Source organism: Cervus elaphus, chromosome 20, assembly GCF_910594005.1.
Source record: "Cervus elaphus chromosome 20, mCerEla1.1, whole genome shotgun sequence".
Lineage (NCBI taxonomy): Eukaryota > Metazoa > Chordata > Mammalia > Artiodactyla > Cervidae > Cervus > Cervus elaphus.
The window spans coordinates 113963676-113990519 of NC_057834.1; the positions used below are offsets into that span (position 1 = coordinate 113963676).

A 26844-nucleotide genomic window follows, 5' to 3' on the forward strand; every position below is an offset into this window, starting at 1 on the left:
CAATGCAAGAATTTCCAAAGCATTACACCTCAATAAAAGGGTGGCCTGACACAGGGACACAAGAAAGAGGCCTACTGTGGTCTCGGCTCTGGCCTAAATCTTCCTTTATATACATGGGGAATTTATAAGCAGGGGCCCGCCCTCAAGCAAGAGTGTAGTTCAAATCTACACCATCTGTGTGGTCTGGAGAAACTCCAACCTGGGAGCAACCATAAGAGAGGTAGGCGGAAAACAATAGGAGAGGTAAGGGGAAAGTTTGGTATCTAGAGAGCAGAGATAGGTGAGTACATCAAAAGGATAAAAGGAGTACTTCCCTGGGGGCCCAGGGGTTAAGAATCCACCTGCCAATGCAGGGAACACGGGTTCAATCCCTGGTCCAGGAAGATTCCACGTGCCACGGGGCAACTAAGCCCGTGCCCCACAGCTACTGAGCCCTACACTCTAGAGCCCGTGAGCCACAATTACTGAGCCTGTGTGCTGCAACTACTGAAGCCCACACTCTAGAGCACATGCTCTGCAACAAGAGAAGCCACTGCAATGAGAAGCCAGTGCACTGCAACTAGAGAGTAGCCCCTGCTCACCACAACTAGAGAAAAGCCCACACAAACAGTGAAGACCCAGTAGAGCCAAAAATAAGCAAATTTTTTTTTAAAAAGGGTGAAAGGATTAGTAGTTCTAAGTAATGTGGAGAGCCTAAGTAAGATGAAGACAGGAAAGCATTCATTTACATGAGCAATATAGTGATCCTGTCTTAAAAACTTCATAGCCTAGGACCTCCATTGAATGTCAAAATTTGCCTGCTGGCCTGTGGAAGGTAGGTGTTTTATCTGGAGTTGGGATATGATGGCTTGCCTAGGCAGTATATAAGGAAGACCTCTATTCACATGGGAAACAATTGAGGGGTTTACAATTTAGGCTGTGCTTGATTTTCTCCAAAACAATATAAGACCCAGCTTACCTCACTATTGTGAAGATTAATCCTCTTTCTCAAAACTTCATCTGATCTACTATGAAATCATAATTCTTTTCCTAACACACTGATTCCAATTCTTAGGAACCAAAAACCCTGGCCTTTTCATTGTTAAGAAACTATTCACTCCCTAACTTAAGCCATTCTGTGACAAGTGAAAATGAAAGGTATCACGTCCAAATGCATCCTCTGTAAAGACTAAGTTCTCTTTTCCAACCGCCGAAAAGAGGGAAGACAGAAGAGACAGGTATAACTTTACCTGCTACATGAAATGTATATAATCCTGTATTTTTCCATCACCATAAATGATTAATCAAAGTCTCCTATGCCCCTCTCTAATCTCACATATTGAAACAAGAAAAAGCATCTCACATTTATTTTTTATATTCTTCCATATTCATATTTTTTACATAGCATGTACCATTTTACAGAGACAAAAAAAGGAAAAGAATACATGCCTTTTAAAATAAGCAAATAGGGAGGTGGGGTGAAAAAAAAATAAAATAAAATAAGCAAATAAGGGAATTCCCTGGCAGTCCAGTGGCTAGGACTCTGTGTTTCACTCCAAAGGGCCTGGGTTCAATCCCTGGCTGGGGAACTAAAATCCCACAAGCTGTGTGGTGTGGTCAAAATGAATAAATTAAACAAACAAAGAAAGGTAGTTCTCTATCTCCTCCAAGCTTGGTAGAAAGAAATACAAAGACCCTCTGAGAAGGACACATGTTGAACTCAAAGCCCCACAGAAAATGCTAAATTACAATTCACAATGAAAATAATCCATAATGAGTAAGAATCATCAAATACACAATAGTGAGTTAGACTCCCCCAAGAATCTCATGCAATATAACTACAAGATAGTACCTGATTTAAGAAGTTTAAAACACACAGACACACACGAAAATGCAAAGACAGCATCATTAAAACACAACAAGAAAGATCTGGAACAAAGCATCGAAAGAATTATGGGCCATTCTTTGTTGCAATAAACAAGTTACTGGGAAACCAGCCAAAATATATGAGAGAATGGACAACTAGCTATACAGGGAATGTGATCCCTGTATGGATACGAGAAAAGATATTCAAACAGGGCAGTTTCTAGACTGCTGTGCACATAAGGGGAATCTAAAGAGAATCTGACAGTTTTGCTGAGTTGAAGAGATAAGGATCGGTGTGTAGCGTGGCTAAGGCAAAAAAAATCTATAGAACAGAGTAATGAAAAGGAAAAATTTCCAAAGAAAAAGATATCTGCAGAGGGATCCCCTGAAATCTTTGGCTGACTACTGATATGAAATGAAACCCCATGAAGCTAAGGAAAGAACCATCAGAAAGCAATACATGAACAAATCCCAAAGTCACACAGGTTTAGGAATAGTTTACATTCTTAGCAGCCAGAGTGAAGGGATTTCATCTAAACAAAACATTTGAGTAGTGAGGTAACTAGGGTTAAGCAGTAGGGGAAAGGCTGATCTGAAGCTACTCTAACAAAGCAAATATAGGCATACCTTTGGAGATTGTGGGTTTGGTTTCTGACAATCACAAAAAAATGAATACTGCAATCAAGGGAACCACACAAAACTTCTTAGTTTCCAGTACACACAGAAGTTAGGTTTATACTATATATATTGTAGTCTAATAAGTATGCAACAGCATTATGTAAAAAAAAAAAAAACAAAAAAAACCACACTGTACATACCTTGATTATTAACTACTTTATTGCTAAAAGACTCTAACTATCATCTGAGCCTTTGAATGAGTTACAGTAGTAACATCAAACATCACTGATCAGAGATCACCATATCAAGTATAACAATAATGAAAAAGTTTGAAATGTTACAAGAATAATCAAAATGTGACACAGAAACACAAAGTGAGCTAATAATGTTAGAAAAATGGTGCCAACAGACTTGCCACAAATCTTCAATTTGGAAAATAACACAGTATTTGTGAAGTGAAAAAAATGAGGTATGCCTATAAGTAAGCTTTGAATGGAACAACCTGATCTGTGAGTAGGTTAACTGAATACCCAGACAAAGTCCAAGACTCTTAAAAGGAAAACAATAAAATCTAGTAATCAACAAAGTGAATTAAATTTCACAATAGCTACAACCAGTGAAAAATTACCAGACATATAAAGAGTCAGGAAAATATGATCCTTAACTGGGAGAAAAGTCAATCAATAAAAATAGATCCAGAAATGACAGGGATAATAGAACCAATAGATAAGGATTTAAAACAGCTATTATAAATGTTATACATATATTACAGAATGAAAGAAAAATATAAGCCTGAGGAGAAAAAAAAAAGACAATATAAAAATGACCTAAATGTAACTTCCAGAAAGAATATATATATTATTATACTATATGTATATAATTATAGTAAATATATCTATATATAAAATGAAAAATGAAAAAACAGTAGTAGAAAAAACATTCAAGTCAAAACATGGAAAGAAAAAAAAAAAAAACCTGCCAAAAAGCCAGCAGAGTATTCTGTCATGTGACCTGTGTGATAATTTCAAGCAATCTAATATACTTGTAATCAGGGTCTCAAAAAGAAAGGATATAAGAAAGGGTACAGAAAAACATATCTGAAGAAATAATGGCAAAAATTATCCCAATTTATGAAAATTATAACCAAAAAACAAAATAGAAAAAATGTCCACTTGGACTTCAATAGTGACCAAAAAATTTATCTTTTGAAAATGAAAAAAAGACATTTTCACACAGACAAAACCTAAATGAAAATTCATTGCCAACATACCTACACTAAGAGAAATTTTTTTCCTAAAATAGTATGAGAAATACATTGTTGTTGTTGTTCAGTTGCTAAGTCATGTCCAAATCTTTGCAATTCCACGGCCTATAGCACACCAGGCTTTTCTCTCCTCCACTGTCTCTCGGAATTTGCTCAAACACATGTCCATTGAGTTGGTGATGCTATCTAACTATCTCATTCTCTGCCACCCTTTTTTCCTTTTGCCTTCAATCTTTCCTAGTGTCAGGATCTTTGGTTAAGTATAAAAGACAAATTTCTCATTCTTAAATCTGTACAGTGAAAAACTGATGAGGACTCCTACTTCTGACCAAGATGAAATAAAAGGGGCCAGACTTACTTTCCATTCTAAAACAACTGAAAAAACACAACATGAAGCAATACTTTTCAAGATACTAGACATTAGGTAATAAAGAACAGTGACCTTTAGAGGTGGATAACAAACAAGAGGAGATGCTGCCTTGAGAGTTTCCAGGCTTTGGCATAGCGATACAGAATTGAAGTAGAGCCCAGTGGACTCATGGAGTTGAAGAGATGGAGTTGGGAATCTAGGGAGATCAAGGCAAGTCACAGGACAGAGAACTAGAAAGAAGAGAATTGTACATGAAGAGAATCCAGAGAGCTGCAGGGCATAGCACCCTATTCAGCAGAGTACTGATCAGAGCATGACTGTGAGAAAACTATTTGACGGCGGAAAACGAGCTATTAAAAAGATTAAAGTTCCTGGCACTTACAAAGGGCCAGGAATAGGCATTGAGTACTCAGGAAGGTCTTGTTTCAGTAGTACAGAATAATTAGCTCTAGCCTTGGCACACTCTAGATCCTCCTAATACATCACAAAAGCAAGATCAAATAGAATCAGACTGTTTAAAAGTCAGTCAGTTAATCCTGGAACAAAATTCAAGAATATGTTATAGGAAAATAAAACTATCCAGCACCCAACAAGGTAAAATTCAAAATGTCTGGCATACAATCAAAAACTACCAGGCATGCAAAGTGACAGGAAAACAAAACTCAAAATGAGGGGAATAATCAATCATTTGAAATTTACCCAGAACTAATACAGACGTTAAAATTAGCAGAGAAGGACAGTTATTATGAATAAATTTCATATGTTCAAAAAGTTATGTAAAAATATGGAAGATATAAAAAAGACCCAAATTGAATTTTAGAGAAGAAAATGACGTCTAACGATTAAAAACTATACACTAGCTGGGATTAATAGCAGATTAGACATTGAAGAAGAAACAATTACTAAATTAGAAGGCATAACAATGGAAATAATTCAAACTGAAACATACACAGAAAACAAAAGAAAATTAAAAAGCACCAATGAGTTGTGAATTTCAAGCAGCTTAACATATGAGATAGAAGTCTCCAAAGGACTCCAATGGGTTCGGGGTAAGGGGGTGTAAAACATTTTTTGTTTTAAGAAATAATGGCCTAACACTTTTAAAACTTGAAGACTATAAACCAAGAAGTTCAATGAATCTCAGATACAGGAATCATGGAGTAAATTACATTAAAACACATCATAATCAAATTATACAGAATTGTTGCTAATCCTAAATTTTAAAAGTAGGCAGAGGAAGATCATATACGTACAGAGGAATAAAGATAATGATGACATCAGATTTCGCATCAGAAAGATGGCAAGTCAGAAAAAAGGTAATCAACATCTTTAAAGTACTATCAACCTAGAGTTCCAGAGCTGGCAGAAAAGAAACTTTCAAAAATGAAGATTAAATAAAGATGTTTGCAGACATACAAAAGCTGAAGAATTCATCAGTAGCAGACAGACCCACACTATGAAATATGTTAAAGAATGTTTTTTCAGCAGAAGGAAAATTATACCAGTTAGAAATCTGGATCTACACAAAGGAAAGATGAGCATCACAAATAGTAACTATTTGGGAAAACATGTAAGTTTTTAAAAAGTATTTAAATCTCCTTAAAAGATAACTGATATAAAAAACAATGTTTATCGGTTTATTGCATATATAAAAGTAAAATACATGACAATGATGACATAAAGGAAAGAGCAGAAATGGAAATCTACTATTTTAAGTTTTTTATAATATATATGAAATAAAAAATAATAATATATATGAAATCATATAAAATCACTTAAAGGTAGAATGATTAAAAATGTATACTATAAACTCACAATAATCATTAACTTAGCAAATCAGAGTAATAGCTAATAAACCAAGAAAGGAGATCAAACAACATTATTAACTCAAACCAAAAAAAAGCAGAAAAAGAAAAAAAAACAAACAGATGGGACAAACAGAAAATAAATACCAAGTTGATGAACTCAAATATAACCATACCAATAATTACATTAAATGTAAACAATCCAAACAGTCCAAATAAAAAGGAGAGCTTCTCACACTGTGTAAAAAACAGGGTGCAAAGTATATGCTGTCTATAAGAAACACACTTTAAATATAAAGACAAATATAGGTTAAAAGTAACAGGAGAGAAAAAGATAAACCATGTCAACATTAGTCAAAAGAAAGCTGGACTGGCTATATTAAGGAGACAAAGAAGATTTCAAAGTAAAGAATATTACCAGGGATAAAGAAGGTCATTTCATAATGATAAAGGGATCAGTTAATTGAGAGGGCATAACAAGTCCATTTTTGAACCTAATAACAGAGCTTCAAAGTACAGGAAGCAAAAACTGATAGAACATGATAAATGCTACCTAACAGAACAAGTAGGCAGAAAATCAGTAAGTCTATGGTAGATGTGAATATCAACCAATAGATACATATAGAACAGTCTTAACAAAAGCAGAATATTCATTCTTCTAAAGAGCACATGGAGCATTGACCAGGAAAGACCATATCCCAGGCCACATATGTCTCAATAAATTCAAAAGGACTCAAAGTACTTTCTCTGATCATGAAAAATTAAACTAGAATCAATATCTCAAAATAAACTATCAAAAAAATTCAATCACAAAATAAAGGAAAAAGATAATGGAAGGAAGCACATCAGGATATATTAACATTAATTCACAAAATTAAAATAAAGGAAGGTGGGGGACAAAACCTTACACTTTTTAAATACATTTTTGCACTGCTTCACTAGGTATAGTAAGCTATATTCTTTAAGAAATTTTTTTTAAAAAGCAATTTTAAAGCCCTATGTGATCTTTCTGAATATTTAAAATAAATTCCCCTTTTCCTCTTATAATGACTTAAGCCAAATTCCATATCTAATAATCCTATGAACCATGAATAAAACAATCAAATACTGTAATTTACTTAACATTTCCCTATTACTGGGCACTTAGATAGTTTTACATTTTCTGCTTTATATAACTAAAACTATAGTAAATAGATACTACAGTTTTTTAGGTTTTGTTTTTGTCTTTTGGCCACAACCCACTGCATGTGGGATCTCAGCTCCCAGACCAGGGATCAAACCTATGTCCCCTGCACTGGCAGCAGGAAGTTCTAACTACTGGACAGCTAGGGAAGTCTCTAGATAGTCCTCTTTAAATGCCAGCCCTCAGCTTTCGCAAAAATCCATCTCTCATGTTTCTGAATCTAGAAAATAAACATTAATCTACTTTTCTTTTACAATTTACTAACCTATGCCTCCTGTGATCTAATTCTTCAAGAGCAGAGGTCTGCTCTAAAATAGCATCTTCTGTACAGGCACTTCTTCTGTTGCAGCAATTAAAAGTGATAAAATATCTGATCCTCCTCTGTGTCTTAAAATCCTAGAGGGCTCACTTTAACATATATTCAGTATACTTATGGAATATCTGATTTGTTAAACAGTTGTTTAAGTAGTAATTATCAATTACCAGACAGAATCTAAGAATACTTGTAGGTTAGTGACATTTTTCATGAGATCTTTTTTTTTCTGATTATACAAGTAAAACATGTTCACAGTGAAGCTTTGTACTATACCACAAAATATAAAGAAAAGTATGTAATTTATATTCTTCCTTTCAGTATGATGAAAATCTAAATATGTATATGTAACTTTGTAGCCTGCTTTTTTTACTTAATTATATTGATATATATTTTTAACATCATTATGTGTTTACAAACAGAGTAGCATTTTTCTATGTAATATCTCAGATGGAAAATAATTACAGCTTGAACTTAGTGGGAAATGCTTGTATCTTACCAAAAGTCCTAGGACTTTCTGTTGAATGGATGACTCGGTTGGGAATGACTATAAAAAGAAAGAGACATCTATAACTAAAGAACCAAATATAACAAACAAATGCTCAAATCAATCAATAAATGAATGTCCAAAGCTGTAGGCTAAATTCCCATTCTAACCTCTAGAACCCTCATGAAGAGTTCTAACCCTTGATTTTCAATAAAGTGTCTGCAAGTGGTTGGAGATTCATCTGTGAGGTTCCAAAGTGCACTCAAAGTAAACTTCAAAGTAGTGTCCACTGAATTTTGATTGGTTTTCTGCTTCACTATTTGAAGAAGTTGCTGAAAGAGGAAAATAGAATTTCTAATTACTGAATTGTTATTGTAATTAGTGGTAATAACATGGACTAACAAGTCCATGAGGATTAGTTTCATGGGTTCAAACATTTCCTATAAAGTGCAACAAACAGCCTATTGGATTAGACTTTTCCTTTCACAAGAAAAAAATAGAGGATTTTCATAAATACTTCTATAATATTCTGATCCCTTCCACAAGAAAAAGAGAGAATTTTCACAAATACTTCTATAATATTCTTATCATACCTATAATCTAATCACCTGTAAATAAAATGAAAAGCAAAATGATTAAAACTTAGGATCTACTATGTTACCCAAAAGGTCACAACATATACTCACTTCAGGTCCTGGGATAAAAAAGGTGGAGGGAATGAAGCCAATACTTCCTACATATCAGCAAATTATATCCTATATTGTAATACTGTTGTCCTCATTTTTCAGAAGAGGAAATTGAGTCCAAGTAATATTAAGTAATTTTATCATAGCCAACTTAGTAAGAGAAAGTAAAAATTGGAAGACCTAATTCTAACCCCATGTTTTCCTTAAGAAAAAAAGAATGGATGAACTATATACAATAGTAAGAGAACTAAAGTCTAAATTGGATTTAAATAAGATTATAGCTTTGAAATTCCATTTGTAAATTATTTCTATCATAGCTTTAAACCTAAGAAATGTAAGCTTGAAAAATAAATATTTTAAGACCTACATGGGCCATCCATAATTTCATTTTTAGTTTACACTTTTGGGGGTAAATGGAGCTCTGCTAAAACAGATACAAGTAATATTAATGAGCACTATTACTTAAAGTTATGTACAATGAAGGAAAAAATTTTTAAGAAACACAAACATCTAGTTGCAATTATGTAACTTAATAGCATAGAGGCCAAGAGTGTGGCACTAGAATTGGGCTACCTGAATTTAATTAAGGGCTTAAAAAAAATTAGCTAGCATCACCATTACTACTACTATTGACTCCTGGTAATTGCTACTCAAATTAAACTTAATTTTCTCCCAAAGCATACAAGTGGACTACTTCCTTAAAATCTTTGAATATACCTCTAGCCAAAATTACTGAAACTCATACACAGCAATAAAAAGTCCTATTTAAAACTAAAATGTCATCCCTGAAAAGAGTAAAAATAAATAAAATCAGCAGCATTTTCTACTTGTCCAACATATGTGTTGGATTTTGTGCTAGGAACTTAGTAAATTCCTTCAATTTTTTTTTCCTTTTCAATCTTCATAACAACTATATAAAGCATTTTTTATTATTTCAAAGAAAATTTAGGTGACTTGCCTGAAATCACACAGCTGCTGAGTGACAGAACTGGGAATAAGGCATGATTTCAACTTAGTATCTTTAAAGATTTTAAGTTTTCACTGTTCACTATATTAATTCCTCAACTGAAGCAACCAAAAATCATAAATCAGCTATTTACATAATCTTTTCCCCTAAAGCATCTAGCATAGTCTTATGACTATAATAGAGATTCCACATTTTCTTAATAAATAATAAAATCACAGAATTATGTGAACTAGACAGGATTTAAGGTTTATTTGGGCCCCAATGGTCCAGGTAATTTATCTATATTCACACAGTGAGTGTACAAGTTAGACCCCGGGTCATCTGATTCCTAGTTCAGGAGTCTTTCCATCTCTTGTTAAAGAGTAAAGCTGCCCCAATGAAGAGAAATTAATACACTCACTTAGAAGTAACAAAAACAAACTTTTGAAATATAAAATCTCAGAAGATAGGCAACACTGCCTGAGAATAAAGAAAATGAAAACTGTTTAGGGGTCTGCACAGACTTACCCGGACGATGAAGAGTTCAGCACCAAGCTGGGCTGTCTGTTCCGTAGAAAGCTGCAAGCGAGCAGAAGACACGGTAAACGTCCAAACATCTACCAGTGTGGGTTTAATATCACTCACTGTAGCAGACTCCAAAGGTCAGACCACAATCTCTGATCAACCTGGAATTCTGCAACCCTGAATGCAGCTTGAGTAAGTTAACCTGGTTTACTAAACTGTCCGGGGAAACAGTTTCCTACAGAAAATTATAAAATACGAGTTCAGGTACCTTGGCAGCCAGAATGGAAATGATAGCAACTGCCATCCTCTGCATGTTTTGATCCTCATGGTTGCAGAGCCACTGCATGACAAGCTTGGCTGCTTCAAACCTGAAAACACACACAGAGTTTCATGAATTAACCCTGGAGGCCCCAGGAATAGTTTCAGAGCTCCAGCTGGGAACTGATGCTACAATTTAGGTAGGTGAGAAAGAAAAGGAAAGCTCCTCCTAACTGATAGAGAATAACAAGGACACACAGTGTTCTGGAGATGGTATAATTAATTCTGACAACACTGTAAAGAAACAGAGAGTTTGGAAAATATGGTAAAAAATATTTGACATTCATCTTCTAGAGGTATAACATATTTCTATCCTATAGTGATAATAATAATTTTAAGTATTTTCTGGGTTCCCGCCAGTACTTAGCACAATGGGAATACTTATTCTTTTACTCAAAAACATTTATTCAGCTTCTCCTTTGTGCCAGATATTGTTTTGGGTGCTAGGGACAGATTAGCGAACAAAACAGAAAAATATCTCTACTCTCACAGAGATTACACTCTAGTGGGGAAGACAGGTCATAAATAAATAAGTAAAGTATATGGCATGTTTGGGTACTGACATATGCTAGAGAAAAAATAAATAAAACAGGAAAAGAGAGGATATGATACATGGAAACTTTATTAGTCTCAAAACATGTCCATATATATCAAATAATATAACCTAGTAATAAAAGTTAAAAGCAAATTCTGAAGTTCTTTGAATTTGGGGGTTGGAATTCTAGCTCTACCTAATGTTAATGATAACAATAAAATACATTGTTTTATCCTGTGAGGCAATGTAGTCATGTCATTAAGAACATCATACACATTGGAATCAGCCTGGATTCAAATATCACCTTCACCATGTACTAACTTTGGGAACCTGGGTAACTTCCTTCATCTCTCTGAACTTCAATTTCTTTGTCTGTAAAATAATAGTCTATTCCATAGGACTGTTGTGAGGATTATATCATATCACACATAAAGCTTAAGACTTAGTACAGACCTTGGCACTTATCAAACTTTTGATAAAAGTTGATTTTTACTAGTATTGACTTCCTCTGTGCCTTTACTTGCGCAGTTCCCACAGAACAATCAACTCAGTCAATTTTCAGTTTCAAGGCAATATGACATGGATATAAAAAGTAGAAGCTCTGGAGTCAGTCTGGATTTAAATCTAAATTCTGCTACTTACTATCTTATCACCTTGAGCAAGCTACTAAACTTCTCTGTGCCTCTGTTTCCTCATCTGTAAAATGAAGATTAATTACAATAGTAACAATTTCACAGGACTGTTGCAAGGACTGAATAAACATATCTAAAACACCTAGCACTGTGTCTGGCAAGTGCCTCATACATTAGTTATTATTTTTATTATCTTAATGCCATCACTAAAACGAAATCTTTAATGATCACCAAGCCGATGAAATCTTTCTGTCCTTGCTTGGGGGCCCAGTACATTCTGTCATCCTCTTCTATGAAAGACTGTCTTCTGTTACACTCCTAATTCATTCATTCATCCATCCATCAAACAGCCACTGAAATACTAAGCACTAGAGGCAAAGATTAATCAATCTCTGTCTCTTATCACACAGAAGCTCAATTCTAGCAGACTCAACTCACTGGCTACATCAAGGGCAAACAATAGCCCACCTCAAGTGATTTTATAGCTGTGGGCCTAGCTGTCTGTTTTCTGAAGTTTTATTGGAACAGTTATCCTCATTTTTTCTTTTTTTCATAAAGTCTATGTCTATGGCTGCTTTGGAGGTACAATGGGAGGATTAAGTAGGTCCAACAGAGACCCTATGGCTCATGAACCTGGAACATTTAATATCTAGCCATTTAAGGAAAAGGCTGTCAACCTCTGGGGTGGTTTATAATTTTCTTTAGATTATGTCTTTTCAGCCTATGACTTCATGTGATCAATGAAGATGCTTAATATATTTATAAAATAAAATTCAGTAATCTACATGAGATACATGTGAAAGTATGTTAGTCATTCAGTTGTGTCCAACTCTTTGTGACTCCAGGGACTCTAGTCCACCAGGCTCCTCTGTCCATGGAATTCTCCAGGCAAGAATACTGCAGTGGGTTGCCGTTTCCTTCTCCAGGGGATCCTTGTGACTCAGGGACTACACCCGGGCCTCCTGCATTGCAGGCAGATTCCTTACCGTCTGAACCAATTATTTCAAATAGTAAATGAATACTTCATTACATCAGCATGTCAGATAACAATGTACTATTACCCAAATAAAAGTAAATCACTATAAAACTGCTGCTTGAGAAATACACTTCTCATTAAATCATAAAGTATAAATTTAGTTTCGAAAATACTATCACTAAAAAATTATATTTTAAAATAGTAAAATGAAAAAAAAAATTAGCTCCCAAATCACATCTTACAAAACAAGGAAATTCTTTATACTTACTGGAATCCAGCTATATGGTCTCTCTTAACCTCTGCTTAAAAGGTTTCTCCTATAATTCAATATCAAATAACTATAATAAAAAGAGGCATAATACAGAGAAAAGAATGCTGGAGCTAAAACTAGACTTGATCCTTTCTAGCCTTGCAGTTACTAGTCACAAAACCATGGGCAAGATACTGAATTTCTATATGCTTTAGTTTCTTCAGCCTACAACACTGTGCATACATTCTAAAAACTATAATCAGTACAAATTCTTATGCAAAGAGGTATGAAAATAGAATCTGCTCTCATGAATATGAAAGTATTAAATTACAGAAAGTAGATTCAGCATTCTATAAGGTGAAACACAATTCCACCCACTTAATTAGCTGTACACTAGGAATATCCTAAATGGTAAGACATGACCCAAGACAGATTTCTAAAATTCCATTTTGTCCCATATTTAAGTTCTGGTGCTACCACTTGCCTGTTGAATGGAACATCTTGAAGAATTCGGTCACTGCAAAGTGAAAGGAGGCAATTCTTCTGTAACTAAGAACCAAAGAGAGGAAAAAAAAAAAAAAACCCTGAATAAATATTGCTTTGTTATATTCTATTTTTAAAAAAAGACATTTATAAAGCATAACATGTCTTAGAACCTTTATTCTGCTCACCTACGGTTCAAGGACTAACTTCCACTGGACCCACATAAGTTTACTTGCACATTTTAAAAATCTTTTTTATTAGATGAGAAATAGGGTGATAAACTGGATAATTCCAGCTAATCTCCCTCCCCTCTGGTGGCCTTTGGATGGGTCCTGTTTTGTCTTCTGTTCACCTGGCTTCCAGAGTCCATGAAAACCAAAGGCTAAAACTCATCTAGTTTGGCAGCTATTCTCAATGAGGGAAGCTGGCTTTAATGATCCACTCACCAATCTGGGTTGCCGATTTTACTTGATTTTGGGTCTCTTGAGTATTTTCTACTAACTTTGCCAACTCATTGTTAAATCTTAAAGAGTTAAAAATATAATTCCAGCAGGATTTTTAGTTTTCATCCAAAGAACAGGACAGGTTTTATTGACTACCTATACTGCTAGAAACAGAAAATCCATGTCTTATTTATTTCTCTATTCTAGTACTTAAGTACCGAGTACTTGAGTACTGAACCAATGCCTGGCTCAGAGCAGAAGCTCTACACCTAATCCTGTATGCTGAAATTATCACCAACTCAAGGTCTGGGCACAAGACGTTTTACACGGCTTGCATTATTTCCCTCCATGTTTGGACTGAAATGCTTTCAGGCGAGGAACGCATTCTTCAGTATTCTACTTGTCTATCGCCCTGCACTCAGTCACACCACAAAATATATTACTTCACAGCTTCCAAAGGAATTTCCAGCTTTGGTCTACTCAGATGAACTGTATGGAGGTAGGAGATGGGTAGTAGACACTAAAAAGACCATTTGTATGTGAATTCCCATATGCTTGCCTGCTGGTGGTTGGGAAAATGTTCCATGGCTTTGAGCAGCAAATGGGTCACATCAGCCAGGAGTCGGACAGGCATTCCTGCAGCAAGATCCTGCTTGGTTAAATTAAACACACAGGCGCTTGCAGCAAGCTGCACTGGCAAATTCATAGGGTGGTTTCTCATCCCAGTAACCACAAGCTGAAAAAGAAATGAGTTCTCTTAATCCAACTTATAAAAACATATAAGCCCTCTTGACATATCAATGGAGAAGGCAATGGCAACCCACTCCAGTACTCTTGCCTGGAAAATCCCATAGACGGAGGAGCCTGGTAGGCTACAGTCCATGGGGGTCTCGAAGAGTCGGACACAAGTGAGCTACTTCACTTTCACTTTCATGCATTGGAGAAGGAAATGGCAACCCACTCCACTATTCTTGCCTGGAGAATCCCAGGGACAGAGGAGCCTGATAGGCTGCCGTCTATTGGGTTGCATAGAGTCAGACATGGCTGAAGTGACCTAGCAGCAGCAGCAGCATATAGCAACATTACTCTGTTGATCTGTAATAATTTCTAAGCTATCTTAAGTATACTTTTTATCCTTATGTGCAGAGCCTAGGACATAATAGTTACTCACCTACCAGGCCAAGGGAGGTGTCAAGTTGTTCATGTCCAGAAATTTTTCTGTAATGTTAATGAATCTTTTCTATTCAGAGAAAACATCTTAGTATTTCCTAGATATAGTTCAGTCTGGCCTGTTTTATACCAAGCACTAAACAAATTCTTACTGACTTGAATAGAGTAAACCAGCAGCAAACTTCACTTTCAAATCCCAACATTCAGTTCCTTAAGAACACTGATAAAACTAAAATATAATAAAATCCATTTACTTCGCTCTGGCCTAGATGGGATAACTACTTCTCTCCTTTTCCTCTCTCCTCAAATCCCCAACAAATCCTCCCCATTCCTTATTAATGGCTGAAGATCTTACTTCCAGTTACCCTGAGAAAATGGAAAGTGAAAGTGAAGTCGCTCAGTCATGTCCGACTCTTTGCGACCCCATGGACTGTGTAGCCTACCAGGCTTCTCCATCCAAGGGATTTTCCAGGCAAGTGTACTGGAGTGGGCTGCCATTTCCTTCTCCAGGGAATCTTCCCGTCCCAGGGATCGAACTCAGGTCTCCTGCATTGTAGGCAGACACTTTACCCTCTAAGCCAGCAGGGAAGCCCTGAGAAAACTGAAGTAATCATAAAAGAACTTCAGAGTCTGGCTTTTACACATATCTCCTTGCCAGCATACACATGAGCAATTGCTGTCTGCCTGCCTGTTACCATAAATGACCTCTAAGGGCTCCTCTCTAAAGATAATCCCTCTACTTAAATGCTTGATTCTTCCCTTCTTGTCTACCCAAGGACACTGCTTCAGCTGATCTCCCCTTCCAACTCCTATACCAGATTTTTATTCTGTAGTCGATCATTCACACAGCATACAAACAAGTTATTTTTTTCTCCCATCTAAAACAAAACAAAACAAAACCCACACACATCCTCAGCCAACTACCACCTTTTTCTTTTGCTTCCTTTTACAGCAAAAACTTCTTAAAAGAATCACATTTCTCTCTGCACCATTCTCTGAATGAATGAGTAAATATTTCAGATCAGGACTACAGGTCTGATCCTTTGTTACTCAAGTGCATAGTAACCAAAACCAAAACATGATAACGCATATACCAAGCACCAATATCCACTGGTAGGTATACAGGAGGTGGCAGATGTTGCAACCAACATCCAAGGGCTTAAATGTTACTGCTTCCTATCCAAACACCCCATTCTCAAAAAATCTAAGAAACCAGGAGGTTAAGTCATTCTGGCTCTGCCACTAATTTACTGTTACTTAACCTCACAGACCCTCAGGTACATAATCTGTAAAACAGAAGATAAAACTTCTTTCTTGGGATTGTTGTGCCCACTAAAAGAGGGACCAAATATAATATACTCCTATACTCACTGGTTTCTAAATTAAATGTGTATAAGGATTATCTTGAGGGATTATTTCAATGTAGATTCCTGTATCTTATCCAGCCCTACTGAATCTAAGTTTTCTTGGAATGAGGTTCACAAATATGCTTTTTAAAATAAGCAATATCCCAGACTTCAGGTGGCTAGAGGACCACATTCTGACAAAAAATGCCCCACCCAATCAACAAAATTAAGAATCCTCCTATTTTTTCCTTCAAAAACTGTCTTGGGTAAAATATCTTAATTGGGGAATAACACAGATTAGTTACAAAAGCATAAGAGGTTCATAAATAGCATGGAAAAGTGCTTTATAAAATCCCAATGTTGTATTTCTTTAAAAACCATATATGGAAGCAATACATGGCTAATATACCAAGTAGTGTCCTGATTTGAGTCATATACTCTATTTTCTACTACAGCTGGTAAAAAGATGTCACACTGATGACTGGTTTTAGATAGTTAAATATGAACTTGAAGGCATTTATATTGCTTAAATGAGATTACTATAAAACTTCAGTAGCACTATTCAATTATCTCCTCTCATTCTCATTTATGGCTAAAAACTGAATTATATATTATCAGTCATAAAAAAAAAGACTAAATGCAGATTTCACCAATTTTCTTCACAAAACTCTCATCTAACTGGGAAGATAATTTCACACTTCTCATATCCAGTTTCTTGTTCTTACCTTTAAAATTTCTGGCTTTGTTTTTTCCATCACATGAGTCAAGCTAAAAAGGTGAAATAGAGCTTCCCGGACAAAGAAGGCCCGTTCACTGTACCTCTTCAATGCCTCTGCAATCTGAGTTTCATTGGCTTCTCCAGACACCTTTGAACACAGCCAGAAGATGAGCTTTTAGGATTCTTTTCAACCCTCCAACTGTCTCTATCCAAACATCATTTGTGTAGATGGCATCCAGGCTAGTTATGTAAAGCTTGAAACAAATGGCTATGATTATTTTCCAACCCATCCCAAAAAGTCATCCTGTGAAGGTATACATATGCTAAACAGATGTATATTAGATAGACTCAGATCCTAGAATAAGTCTATGGGTAAAATTATCTATACTGTACCTAAAATAAATCTCAAGATATTTAACTCTATTTATAAGGGAATCCCAGGGACGGCAGAGTCCGACACGACTGAAGCGACTTAGCAGCAGCAGCAGCAGCAGCATGATTAGGCTTCTACTGCCTCTTAAGGTAACCCTCTCGCCCTAACTCACAATTTAGTAATGACAGTGGCCTTTTTTTATTTTTATAGCAATGGGTACATGTCAGTCCCAAACTCTCAATCTATCCCTCTCCCCTCCACAACCTACACTGACCTTTCTGATCTTTCAGTAAGTCGAGCTCTTTCCCAGAAAAAAGCTACTAAGTATAATGTCCTCTCTGAAATTTTCCTCTCTTTCTTTACCTAATTTCTATTCATCCTTCTCATTTCAAGTTAAACAACACTTTGTTAGAGAGGCCTTCTCTGGCCCACCAATCTAAGTCAGGTCTTCCTGCAACATCACCTTCATAGCCATTCTCACAATCGCCTTAGTAGACTGATCTATTCACTGTATCCCAACAGGCAGCACTGTGTGTGGCTCAGAATAAGCACTCAAAAAATATTTATCAAACAAATATATTAATTGATTCTCCCAGATTTATCAAGCTCCCATTCAGCACTAAAAAATTCTGTTCAAAAGTAAGTGTATCCTGGAATTTCCCATTTATACAGGTTAATATAGTTATCTTAAACTGTGGTTCATATACCACTGGGTAGCCAAATGTATATACCAAGAAGTGGCTTTTTGGAAAAATAACCCAGTAATAAGTAGAAAAAGAAATTATTACAGTATCACCATGATCCTCAATGAATTAATGGAACTAGGTGTTGAAGGTTAACAACTGCTAATACATCCCAGAAAGAAAAACAATTAGACATTATGTACTTCCTTAATGAAAACGTAAAACCTAAGCATCCCGCCAAAGGGATTAAACTTGAGTTTGACTAAGTCCTCACATCTAGCTACCAATTTGCAGAAAATACAGTCAATATGCACCACAAACATACAATCAAGAAAACCGAGACTGAGGGCAAGTCTACAGACCAAAGGGTCAGATTCTTTAATACACAAAGTATAAGGAAAAGAAAGGGATCAAGAGGGAACTTTATAAAAGATACTGAAAAGACGTATGATTTTGAAAAGTGGACAAGATTAACTAAGTGCCTAGATGTAAATGGTTGGGCTGTAAAATTATTTAAAAGAGCAAGGACATGATTATCCTTAGAGTCAGGACAGAGATTACTTTTGTGGGGAAGGAGGAAGTTGTGATTAGGATGGGGGCATGTGAAAGAGCTTCAGGGTAGCTGACAAGTTCTATTTATTAACCTGAGTGACGATTTCAAAATGGTAAAAAATAAATAAATAAATACAAAAAACACCCAAACCCTACTGTTCAGAGAGGTATAATCTTCTCATTAAGGTAGAAGACTATCTTTTTTTGGCAGCACCATTATAAAAGGTGACACAAAAATAAATATGTTTAAAGTATATTACTTAGTAATAACTATGTTCATATGGGTAAGGAATATGCAGCTTTGAGAAAATGAAGGGCTGTATCACAGCTAACATTTCAACCACTGATAGGATATGCTACAAAGGTCTAATAAGAATTAGACTACAGCACAGATGTGTGTACCAAGTGACAAAAAGGCATATACTGAGCATTTGTAAGACTGCGGGAATAACAATGGAAGTTTCTTAACAAAATATTTTTTATACTATTTATGGTGGCTCAGACGGTAAAAGCGTCTGCCTACAACTCAGGAGACCCAGGTTTGATTCCTGGATCAGGAAGATCCCCTGGAGAAGGAAATGGAACCCACTCCAGTACTCTTGCCTTGAAAATCCCATGGACGGAGGAGGCTGGTAGGCTACAGTCCATGGGGTCGGAAAGAGTCAGACATGACTGAGCAACTTCACTTTCACTTTTCTTTCATGTATAATATAGGCTTCTTTGGAGGCTCAGTGGTAAAGAATCCGCCTGCCAATGCAGGAGACACAAGAGATGTGGGTTTGATCCCTGGGTGGGGAAGATCCCTCGGAGAAGGAAATGGCAACCCACTCAAGTATTCTTGCCTGGGAAATCCCATGGACAGAGGAGTCTGACAGGCTTCAGTTCATGGGGTCTCAAAAGAGTCAGACATGACTTAGTGACTAAACAACAATAAGAATATATAATATACATACATAAACAATGATTTTGACTATGTATTCACATATATAAGCAGTTACTGAACAATAAAAATTTTCCTAATGTTCAACTCTTTTTGAATCACCCTGAATTTTTTCTTAGATTTTCTTAGATTTGGAAAGACACTGAACTATTAGGAGAGCTAAAAAAGACTATAAGAGGGAAAACACATTAACAATAATCTTCATCAGACTTCATTTATCCACGTTTGGTTGACTCAAACAGCTTTACAGTCTTATATAAAATATAACCTCAAGTTACCTTTAAATGTAAAATTACAGAACTTTTGTTACTGGAATGTAAATAATCTGAACCAAATTTCATCGCCTTTATATTTATTCAGGGATTAACCCTTCTTGAGCCCCTACTCAAATCAAGCAATCTGGCTCCTCAAACTACATGCAGCTTCAATTCAATCAATTTCACATGCTAGATCAAAAAGAAAACAACAACAACAAAACCAACACCTGTCTGTCTGTACTAGTTTCTGCAACCTATTTAAAACAGAAAAAACGTCTTTTACCACCAAGTTAAACCTTATTAATATTTAAAATATGGATAAAACTAAATGTATATTCTAAGGAAAGACTTTCTTGTAGCACTCAGCACATAACTCTATTACAGCATTTCTCACAATCGATTAAAGCTATTTTTAAACTGGTTCTGTCTCTTCTCCACTGGACCAGAATTCCTCAAGAGCAGAAGCACTAGCTCAGACATCTTTAAAAAGTACTTATTAAGTCTTAGTTCAAGGGAGAAGTCTAGGTTAGAGATATAAATTTAGGATGATTCCTAAATTGACATAGGCATATAGATTTGGGGCCTGAGAGATTTAGGAAGAATCAATAAAGGGAACTGAGAGAAAGTCCAAAAAGTACAGAAAAAACAAGGTCAATCTGATATCCTAGAAACTAAGTTTAAAAAAAATAAAAAAGGTATTTCAAGAAGGAAGACAAGATCAACTGTGTCAAAAGGCATTTAGACCAAATGAGATGAAGACTGAGAATACTGGGTTTAACATATAACCAGTGATTCTCAGGAATGAGGCAGCCAGAAAACCTAAGGACCTTAACTGTGGAATAGCGGAAGGTTGAGGAAACTGATGGTTACAGACGAGCAAATAAGGTAGGGAAACAAAGGTGACAGAGTTGGTAATTCTATGTAGGAAAACCCTCTGTGTTGGGACTAGAAACAGAGAGCAAGAGAAAGAACTAAGGTTCTCAAATGTAGGCAGAGATATAGTGGAAAGAATACATTCCAGGCTCAGCTAGCTGTGATCCTTAAGAAAATCATTCCCTCTCACTGAGGACAATACCTCCCTCACAGGGCAAGAGATCAAAATATATAATACACAGAAAAGTGGAAAAATCAAATCTTCTGTTCTTAGAACCACCCACCAAAAGTCCCAGATAAGGCCTCATAAGGAATACTGGGGAGTCACACTGTCTCTATTTCCTGCATCTTTCAGTGTGGTCTAAAAAACTGAGGCATGTAAAACCAAAAGTGTCAACCTAAACTAATTTAAAGCATCATAATATTAAAACAATCATTTCAGACCCATTTTTCAACTTTGCTAATCTGGAAAACTCTAAAAAAGGAGACAGAGCAATCTCAGCTCTCTTCTCTTAACATGACCTATTATTTTTCAACTCTCAAATTAGTAGTCAAACAAATAATTTAAAACAAACATCAATTTTTATATACAGTTGAATAAAGGGCAAAGTTCCAAAGATCTCTATTTTTTTTAATTATTTTAAAACAGTGATTCTCCATTTTAGCTACATATTAAAATCACCCAAGGAGCTTTTAAAAAGACTGATGCCTCAGTCCCACCTCCCTACAGTTCTGATTTAACTGCTCAAGTTACCTAGATGATTTTTTAAATTAAAAATTTTTTCCAGCTTTATCAAGATATATATTATAGATACATAATGACAAATACATTATGTAAGTGTAATGTGTAAAATGATGATGTTATACATATAAATACTGCAAAATGATTACCATGATACAGTTACTTAACATATCCATCATCTCAAATAACTATACTCCAGGTAATTTTAATTACAGTCAAGGTTGAGAATCACTGTATTTACAGAAGTGGAAACTAGATGACAGCAAAGTAGGTGTTTTCTAGAGTAAAAATTTCAAAGCAATGATGTTCCATTTGTAAAATCAAACTTGTTTCACAGAGGCATTGTATAACATATATTTTCTACTAGCCTCAACTAAAAACCTTGGGCTAATTCACTCTAGGGTCTGTTGGTGGTAAGAACAATTGGCAAAAATCATACTGCTCGGGAATCATAGCTACTGGAGGATCTTTGCCTTGAGAAGATTACTTAGTGCAGTGTGCTAGGGACACATTCCTCTCATCCTTGAGGACACAGATCAAGCTCACCTCCTCTGGGAAATCGTTCCTAAACTCCCAGTACACAGAAATTTCTTCCCCTTTGATTTTCACAGTTCTTTACTGACCCATTTCTTAGGCAGACAAGTAACACTAACATAGCAATTTACATTTTTTATGCTGCCTTTACCCACAAGCCCTGTGCTAGAAACTTACCTTGTTTGTAACAAGCTACTATGTAAGTTCCTCACACTTGCTGCCCTGCACCTGGCTCACAGGAGTTTGCCATTTCTGGCCCTAGCACCTGCTTTTTCCAGCCTCATCTCATCACTCTGCAACTTCCTACTCTAGAACTCTAGCCACAGTGGCCTTCTTGAAGTTCCTTGGATGTACCATGCTCCTTCCTACCACACATCTTTTGCTATATTATTCTTGCTGCCTGGAATTTTCTCTACCAAGTTACTCATCCATGAGGTCTTCACTCATTCATCAAGTCCTCAGAGAAACCTTAAACTAAGTCGGGATTCTCTGTTAAACACACTCAAATACAGTATTATGTAGCTTTTAGATTCTTAACACTATGCAATTTAAAGCATATATATGTGTGCATATCATGTATTAATATATAGGTTTATGATATATAAATACATATATTGAAATCATACACCCATGACATATGTATGATACTTTACTGTCTGAATCCCTCACTAAATTACGAGCTCTATGAGGGCAAGATCATGCCATTTCACTCCACCATCAAATCTCCATGTCTAGCACAGTACAAAACATGCAGAGGTACTTAATAAAATATTTGCTGAATGAATGAATAAAAAAGTGACTCAAAATAATTTCCTACATTCTACTTTTTAAAGTCTAAATTTACAAATAATATAAGAACTGACATGTTTTAAAATGTTCTATCGCTAACCTTTCCTTCTCCTTTTTTGAGATCGATACTGATTGCTAAAAAAGAACCCTCCTGCACTGTTGGTAGGAATGTAAGTTGGTACAGTCACTATGGAAAATAGTATGGAGGTTCCTTACAAAACTAAAAATAGAGTTACCATATGATTCAGAATCCCATTCCTGGACATATATCTGGAGAAAATTATCATTGAAACAGATACATGCATCCCCAAATTTACAGCAGCACTATTTACAATAGCCAAGACACGGACACAATCTAAGTGTCCATTGATAGATAACGGATAAAGGAGATGTGGTGTGGTATACACACACACACACGAATACTACTCAGCCATAAGAAAGAACTCAATATTGCCATTTGCACCAGGTAGAATCAAATGATGCTTCGACTTAAGTGGTTTGGTCCAAGTAGTAGAGGAAAAAAAATGGGGCTCTGAAATTAGACAGATGTAGATCCAAACACTGGTTCTAACTAACAGTAAATTATAATTTCTATGTTTCTCATCTATAAAGTGGAGTTAACATCAATCTATAGATATTACCATATACAATATAAGGCATTTATGGAATACAATGTATTTTAGAAAAATACTAGTTGTCCTTAAGCCTGTTACAGTTCTCTCCTTCAAGGTCTGATTCAGATACCATCTTCTATCAAGACCAAAATTCTCCAGTGAGAAAAAGTTTCTCCTACTCTCCTACAGCAACTATACTGATCCTTGGCTTTAGAGTTGTTTGTGATCATAACATTACCACTACTAGCAAGCTCCTTGGAAGCAAATCCTGTATCTTTTTTATCTTTCAATCTCAAGTTGTACCAAGTTCAGTAGATGTTTCCCAAATGGAATTTAAACCATTACGCATGAGAAACCTTAAGGAGAGAAGGATTTTACCATTTTTACAATAGAGATCTTCTTGGAGAACTTACTCTCCCATTAGATACTCTTTTCTACAAAGGAGCATTCCTAGTTTCTTTGAAGCGATCCTTTAGATATGATATGTTTAAGTGGTTCAAAATATCTAAATATTATCACCATGAGAACTATCATTTACCCAGGGCCTACAACATGACTTGCACTTTATATATATAATTATTAATCTTCAGAATAATTTTGCAGGTAAGAGTCATATCTATTTTATAAATAAATGTAAATTGAAAAGTTATATCATAGTTTGCTCTGGGCCATGAAGCAAATAATCTGGAATTTTAATTCAGACTCTAAAGCAAGGCCTTTCCACTATATAATGTCATGTTTCATGAATATGATTTATATATTATTAGACATTCACCTTAATGGAGTCTTATGCAAACTAAATATTGGTCAGCCTGACAAAGGAATATATTTTTAAAATCTAACCTTCAAATGTCCTTCGCCTGTGAGGAATTCAGAGTAGCCAGCATCAGTGGCCAGCAAACCTACAAACTGCATGCTGGGCCGTTGCTGAATAAAAGCTTCAACAGCCTTGTCTGTCACATGCTTCCTCCCAGAAACATCCAAGGAGACGAGGTTGGGCAGGATGTCCTTTTGTTCTAGTAACCGAAGAGCTATGTCTGATGTAAATTGTTTATCATCTGAAATATCAAGATGATTCAGATGTCTTAGTTCTCGAACAACATCCAGTATCTGGGTAGTTGTCATTTTTAAACATTTCAAGTGATGCATGGTTAGAGACTTGAGTCGGTCTTTGCAGGCCAGCAGAGCCGTGATGTCTGTGATCGAGGTATTAGAAATATCCAGGCTCTCTAATCTTGGCAATGAGGCAACTTCAGCCAGGTCTTCATTGTAAAAGAGAACATTGGTGATACTTAATGCTCGAAGGCCAGAAAGTCGGCTAAAGCACCGCTCATAAGGATCTTCGAGGGAGAGAGTTAATGAGTTCAGCACGAGGCACTGGAGATTTTGCTGGATCCATTTGTTACTGCCAAGCCCACTGATGATGTCTGTAATCGTGATGTCAGCATTCACACCTGTGGCATCAAGTTCCACTAACTTGTGGTGGCAGAAGGCTTTCCGGAAAGCAACAGCAGAGATTTTGGCTTTGCGAATGCAAGCTCGTTTTAAGCGCATCTGGTTGCCCCTAAAAATACCTACAGTTGCATCATTCAGGAGACCTAGGAAAAAACAAGCAGTACTTTAACTTCAAAAAATGGTTAAAGGATAGTTAAAATTTCCAGCATACTTTACACTTCCAAAGCATTACCATGTAACAGTATTTCATTTAATAGACATAACAATTCAGTGAGGTAAGAACGTGATTATCTACAATTTATAGATGAGTAAACTGGGGTTCTAAAAAAGTGGTCTTCCAAGAGCACAGAAATAGCACATGGCAGAATCAGGACTGTGTTAGGCATTACTGCTATTCACTAATATCTGGTTCTCCACCCATTACTAGACACATGCACAGTTGTATTTTCCAACCTATCCTTGGATTTAGATGGGGCTACATGCCCAGTTCTAGCCAAAGGTATACCAGACCCAAGTATCACAAAAGCAAAGAAAAGGAAGTAATTTACCATGCCTGGAGATCTGAAAAAGACTCCATGGAAGAGGTGATCCTTGAGATGGTCCTTCAAAGATGAAGGAAAAATTCAAAGATGGAGAAAGAAGCTGAGGGGAATTTATGAAGAATACAGGGGAAAACCTACATACAAGTGGGAACATGGTTGATTTCTGAAGCTTTACGTATGGAAGTGGGAAAAGACAAGGAATAAGGCTAGATCACTGAAAGATCAAGAGAAGAAAGCAGGCCAGCTAAAGATCTCGGGACACAAAGAACAATGCGGTGGAGTTCCTGGTTTTTTTCCCTGTGCCATATATCCCAGACTTAGGCTGGCAATTGGGAAATACCAACAAGCACACACAAAAACAGCTGCTCCCCTGCCGGGGCCACAAAATCTGCTCACTCTAGTCAAAGTACCAGGAAAAGGGCGGCCTAGCAAGAATAAATGTTTTTGTCCCCCCACTTGACTTCTGTTGATGCCAGAGACGTAGTGCTCCTCATTATGGCTATGCAGGGGGTTGGTGTTCTGGTTCATCATTAGGTCTCTAGTGTTTGACTGAAGTAAAGTGATTACTTTATCTCAGCACATTTGCTGATATGGATGAGGGTGTCAGAGACATAAACAAAAACCTCACCCTCATCCACACCAGCAAATGTCAAGAGGGGAACCTAGACTTTCACTCCTGCTATAACTAGTTGCCACAATCTCCCCACAGAGAAGTGTTAGGAGAAGGTCGAGTATGCAGCCAGGACTTCCATGTCCATCTGGCAGTAACGAGGTGCTTCTCCCTTTCCGAGCTGGGGTGGTATTAAAGGAAGTCTAGTGGAGAGTTGAGACTTCATCACTGCCCAACAGTAAGTAAGGAGGTCACCTCCCTACGACATGCTGTCAGTGGAGGCCAAATGAAGAAGAGAAATGAAGTACTCACATGGCTCTCAGCTAGGGAGGTTATCAGTAAAGAACTAGTGGGGAACCAGAACGCCAATACCCTGCAGAGCAGTAATGAGTAATGAGAAGCACTCAGTCTCAGGTGTCAACAGAAGTCAAGTGGGGAACAAGAATATTTATCCCAATCTGGCAATAATAGGGCACCTTCCACTGCTAGAGTGGTGTCAGAGACACAAACAAAAACAGCAGTCTCATAACACTATATCCAAAATGTCCAGATTTCAATAAAAATTCATCATACAAAGGACCAGTAAGATCTCAAAGTGAAAAAAGACGATAGATGTCAACACTGAAAAATCAGCAATGTTAAAATTATTCCATGAAGGTCTTAAAGGAGCCATCATAAAAATGCTTAATTGTGCAATTACAAACAAGCTTGAAACAAACAGAAAACAGAAAGCCTCAGAAAAGAAGTTATAAAGAAGAACCAAAGGAAAATTTTAGAATTGAAAAATACAATAATGGTTGCATTCGACAACAGAATAAAAGGAACAAAGGAAAGAATTAGTGAACTAAAAGATTTAAAAAAAAAAAAATAGAAACTATCCAAATCTAAAGAACAGGAAAAAAAAACAGACTTGAAAAAAATTTGAACACAGCTATTTGTCACAGGAAGAGTGGAGGAATAGGGCAGG

The 26844-nt window shown here is 36.2% G+C and overlaps 1 protein-coding gene across 3 annotated transcripts in view; it reads right to left on the reverse strand.

Annotated features, from left to right (window-relative positions):
* The window catches only part of ZYG11B (zyg-11 family member B, cell cycle regulator), a 74895-nt gene that overhangs the window by 17440 nt on the left and 30611 nt on the right, over positions 1-26844 (reverse strand). For all 3 annotated transcript variants that reach the window (XM_043876105.1, XM_043876103.1, XM_043876104.1), the window contains 8 exons: positions 24114-24868; positions 16921-17061; positions 14239-14415; positions 13238-13302; positions 10311-10410; positions 10046-10096; positions 8056-8217; positions 7898-7945 (listed from right to left, as the gene is read on the reverse strand). In XM_043876105.1, the coding sequence (XP_043732040.1) occupies positions 7898-7945; positions 8056-8217; positions 10046-10096; positions 10311-10410; positions 13238-13302; positions 14239-14415; positions 16921-17061; positions 24114-24824 (1455 nt within the window). In that variant the 5' untranslated portion in view covers positions 24825-24868. The remainder of the gene's footprint in view (positions 1-7897; positions 7946-8055; positions 8218-10045; positions 10097-10310; positions 10411-13237; positions 13303-14238; positions 14416-16920; positions 17062-24113; positions 24869-26844) is intronic.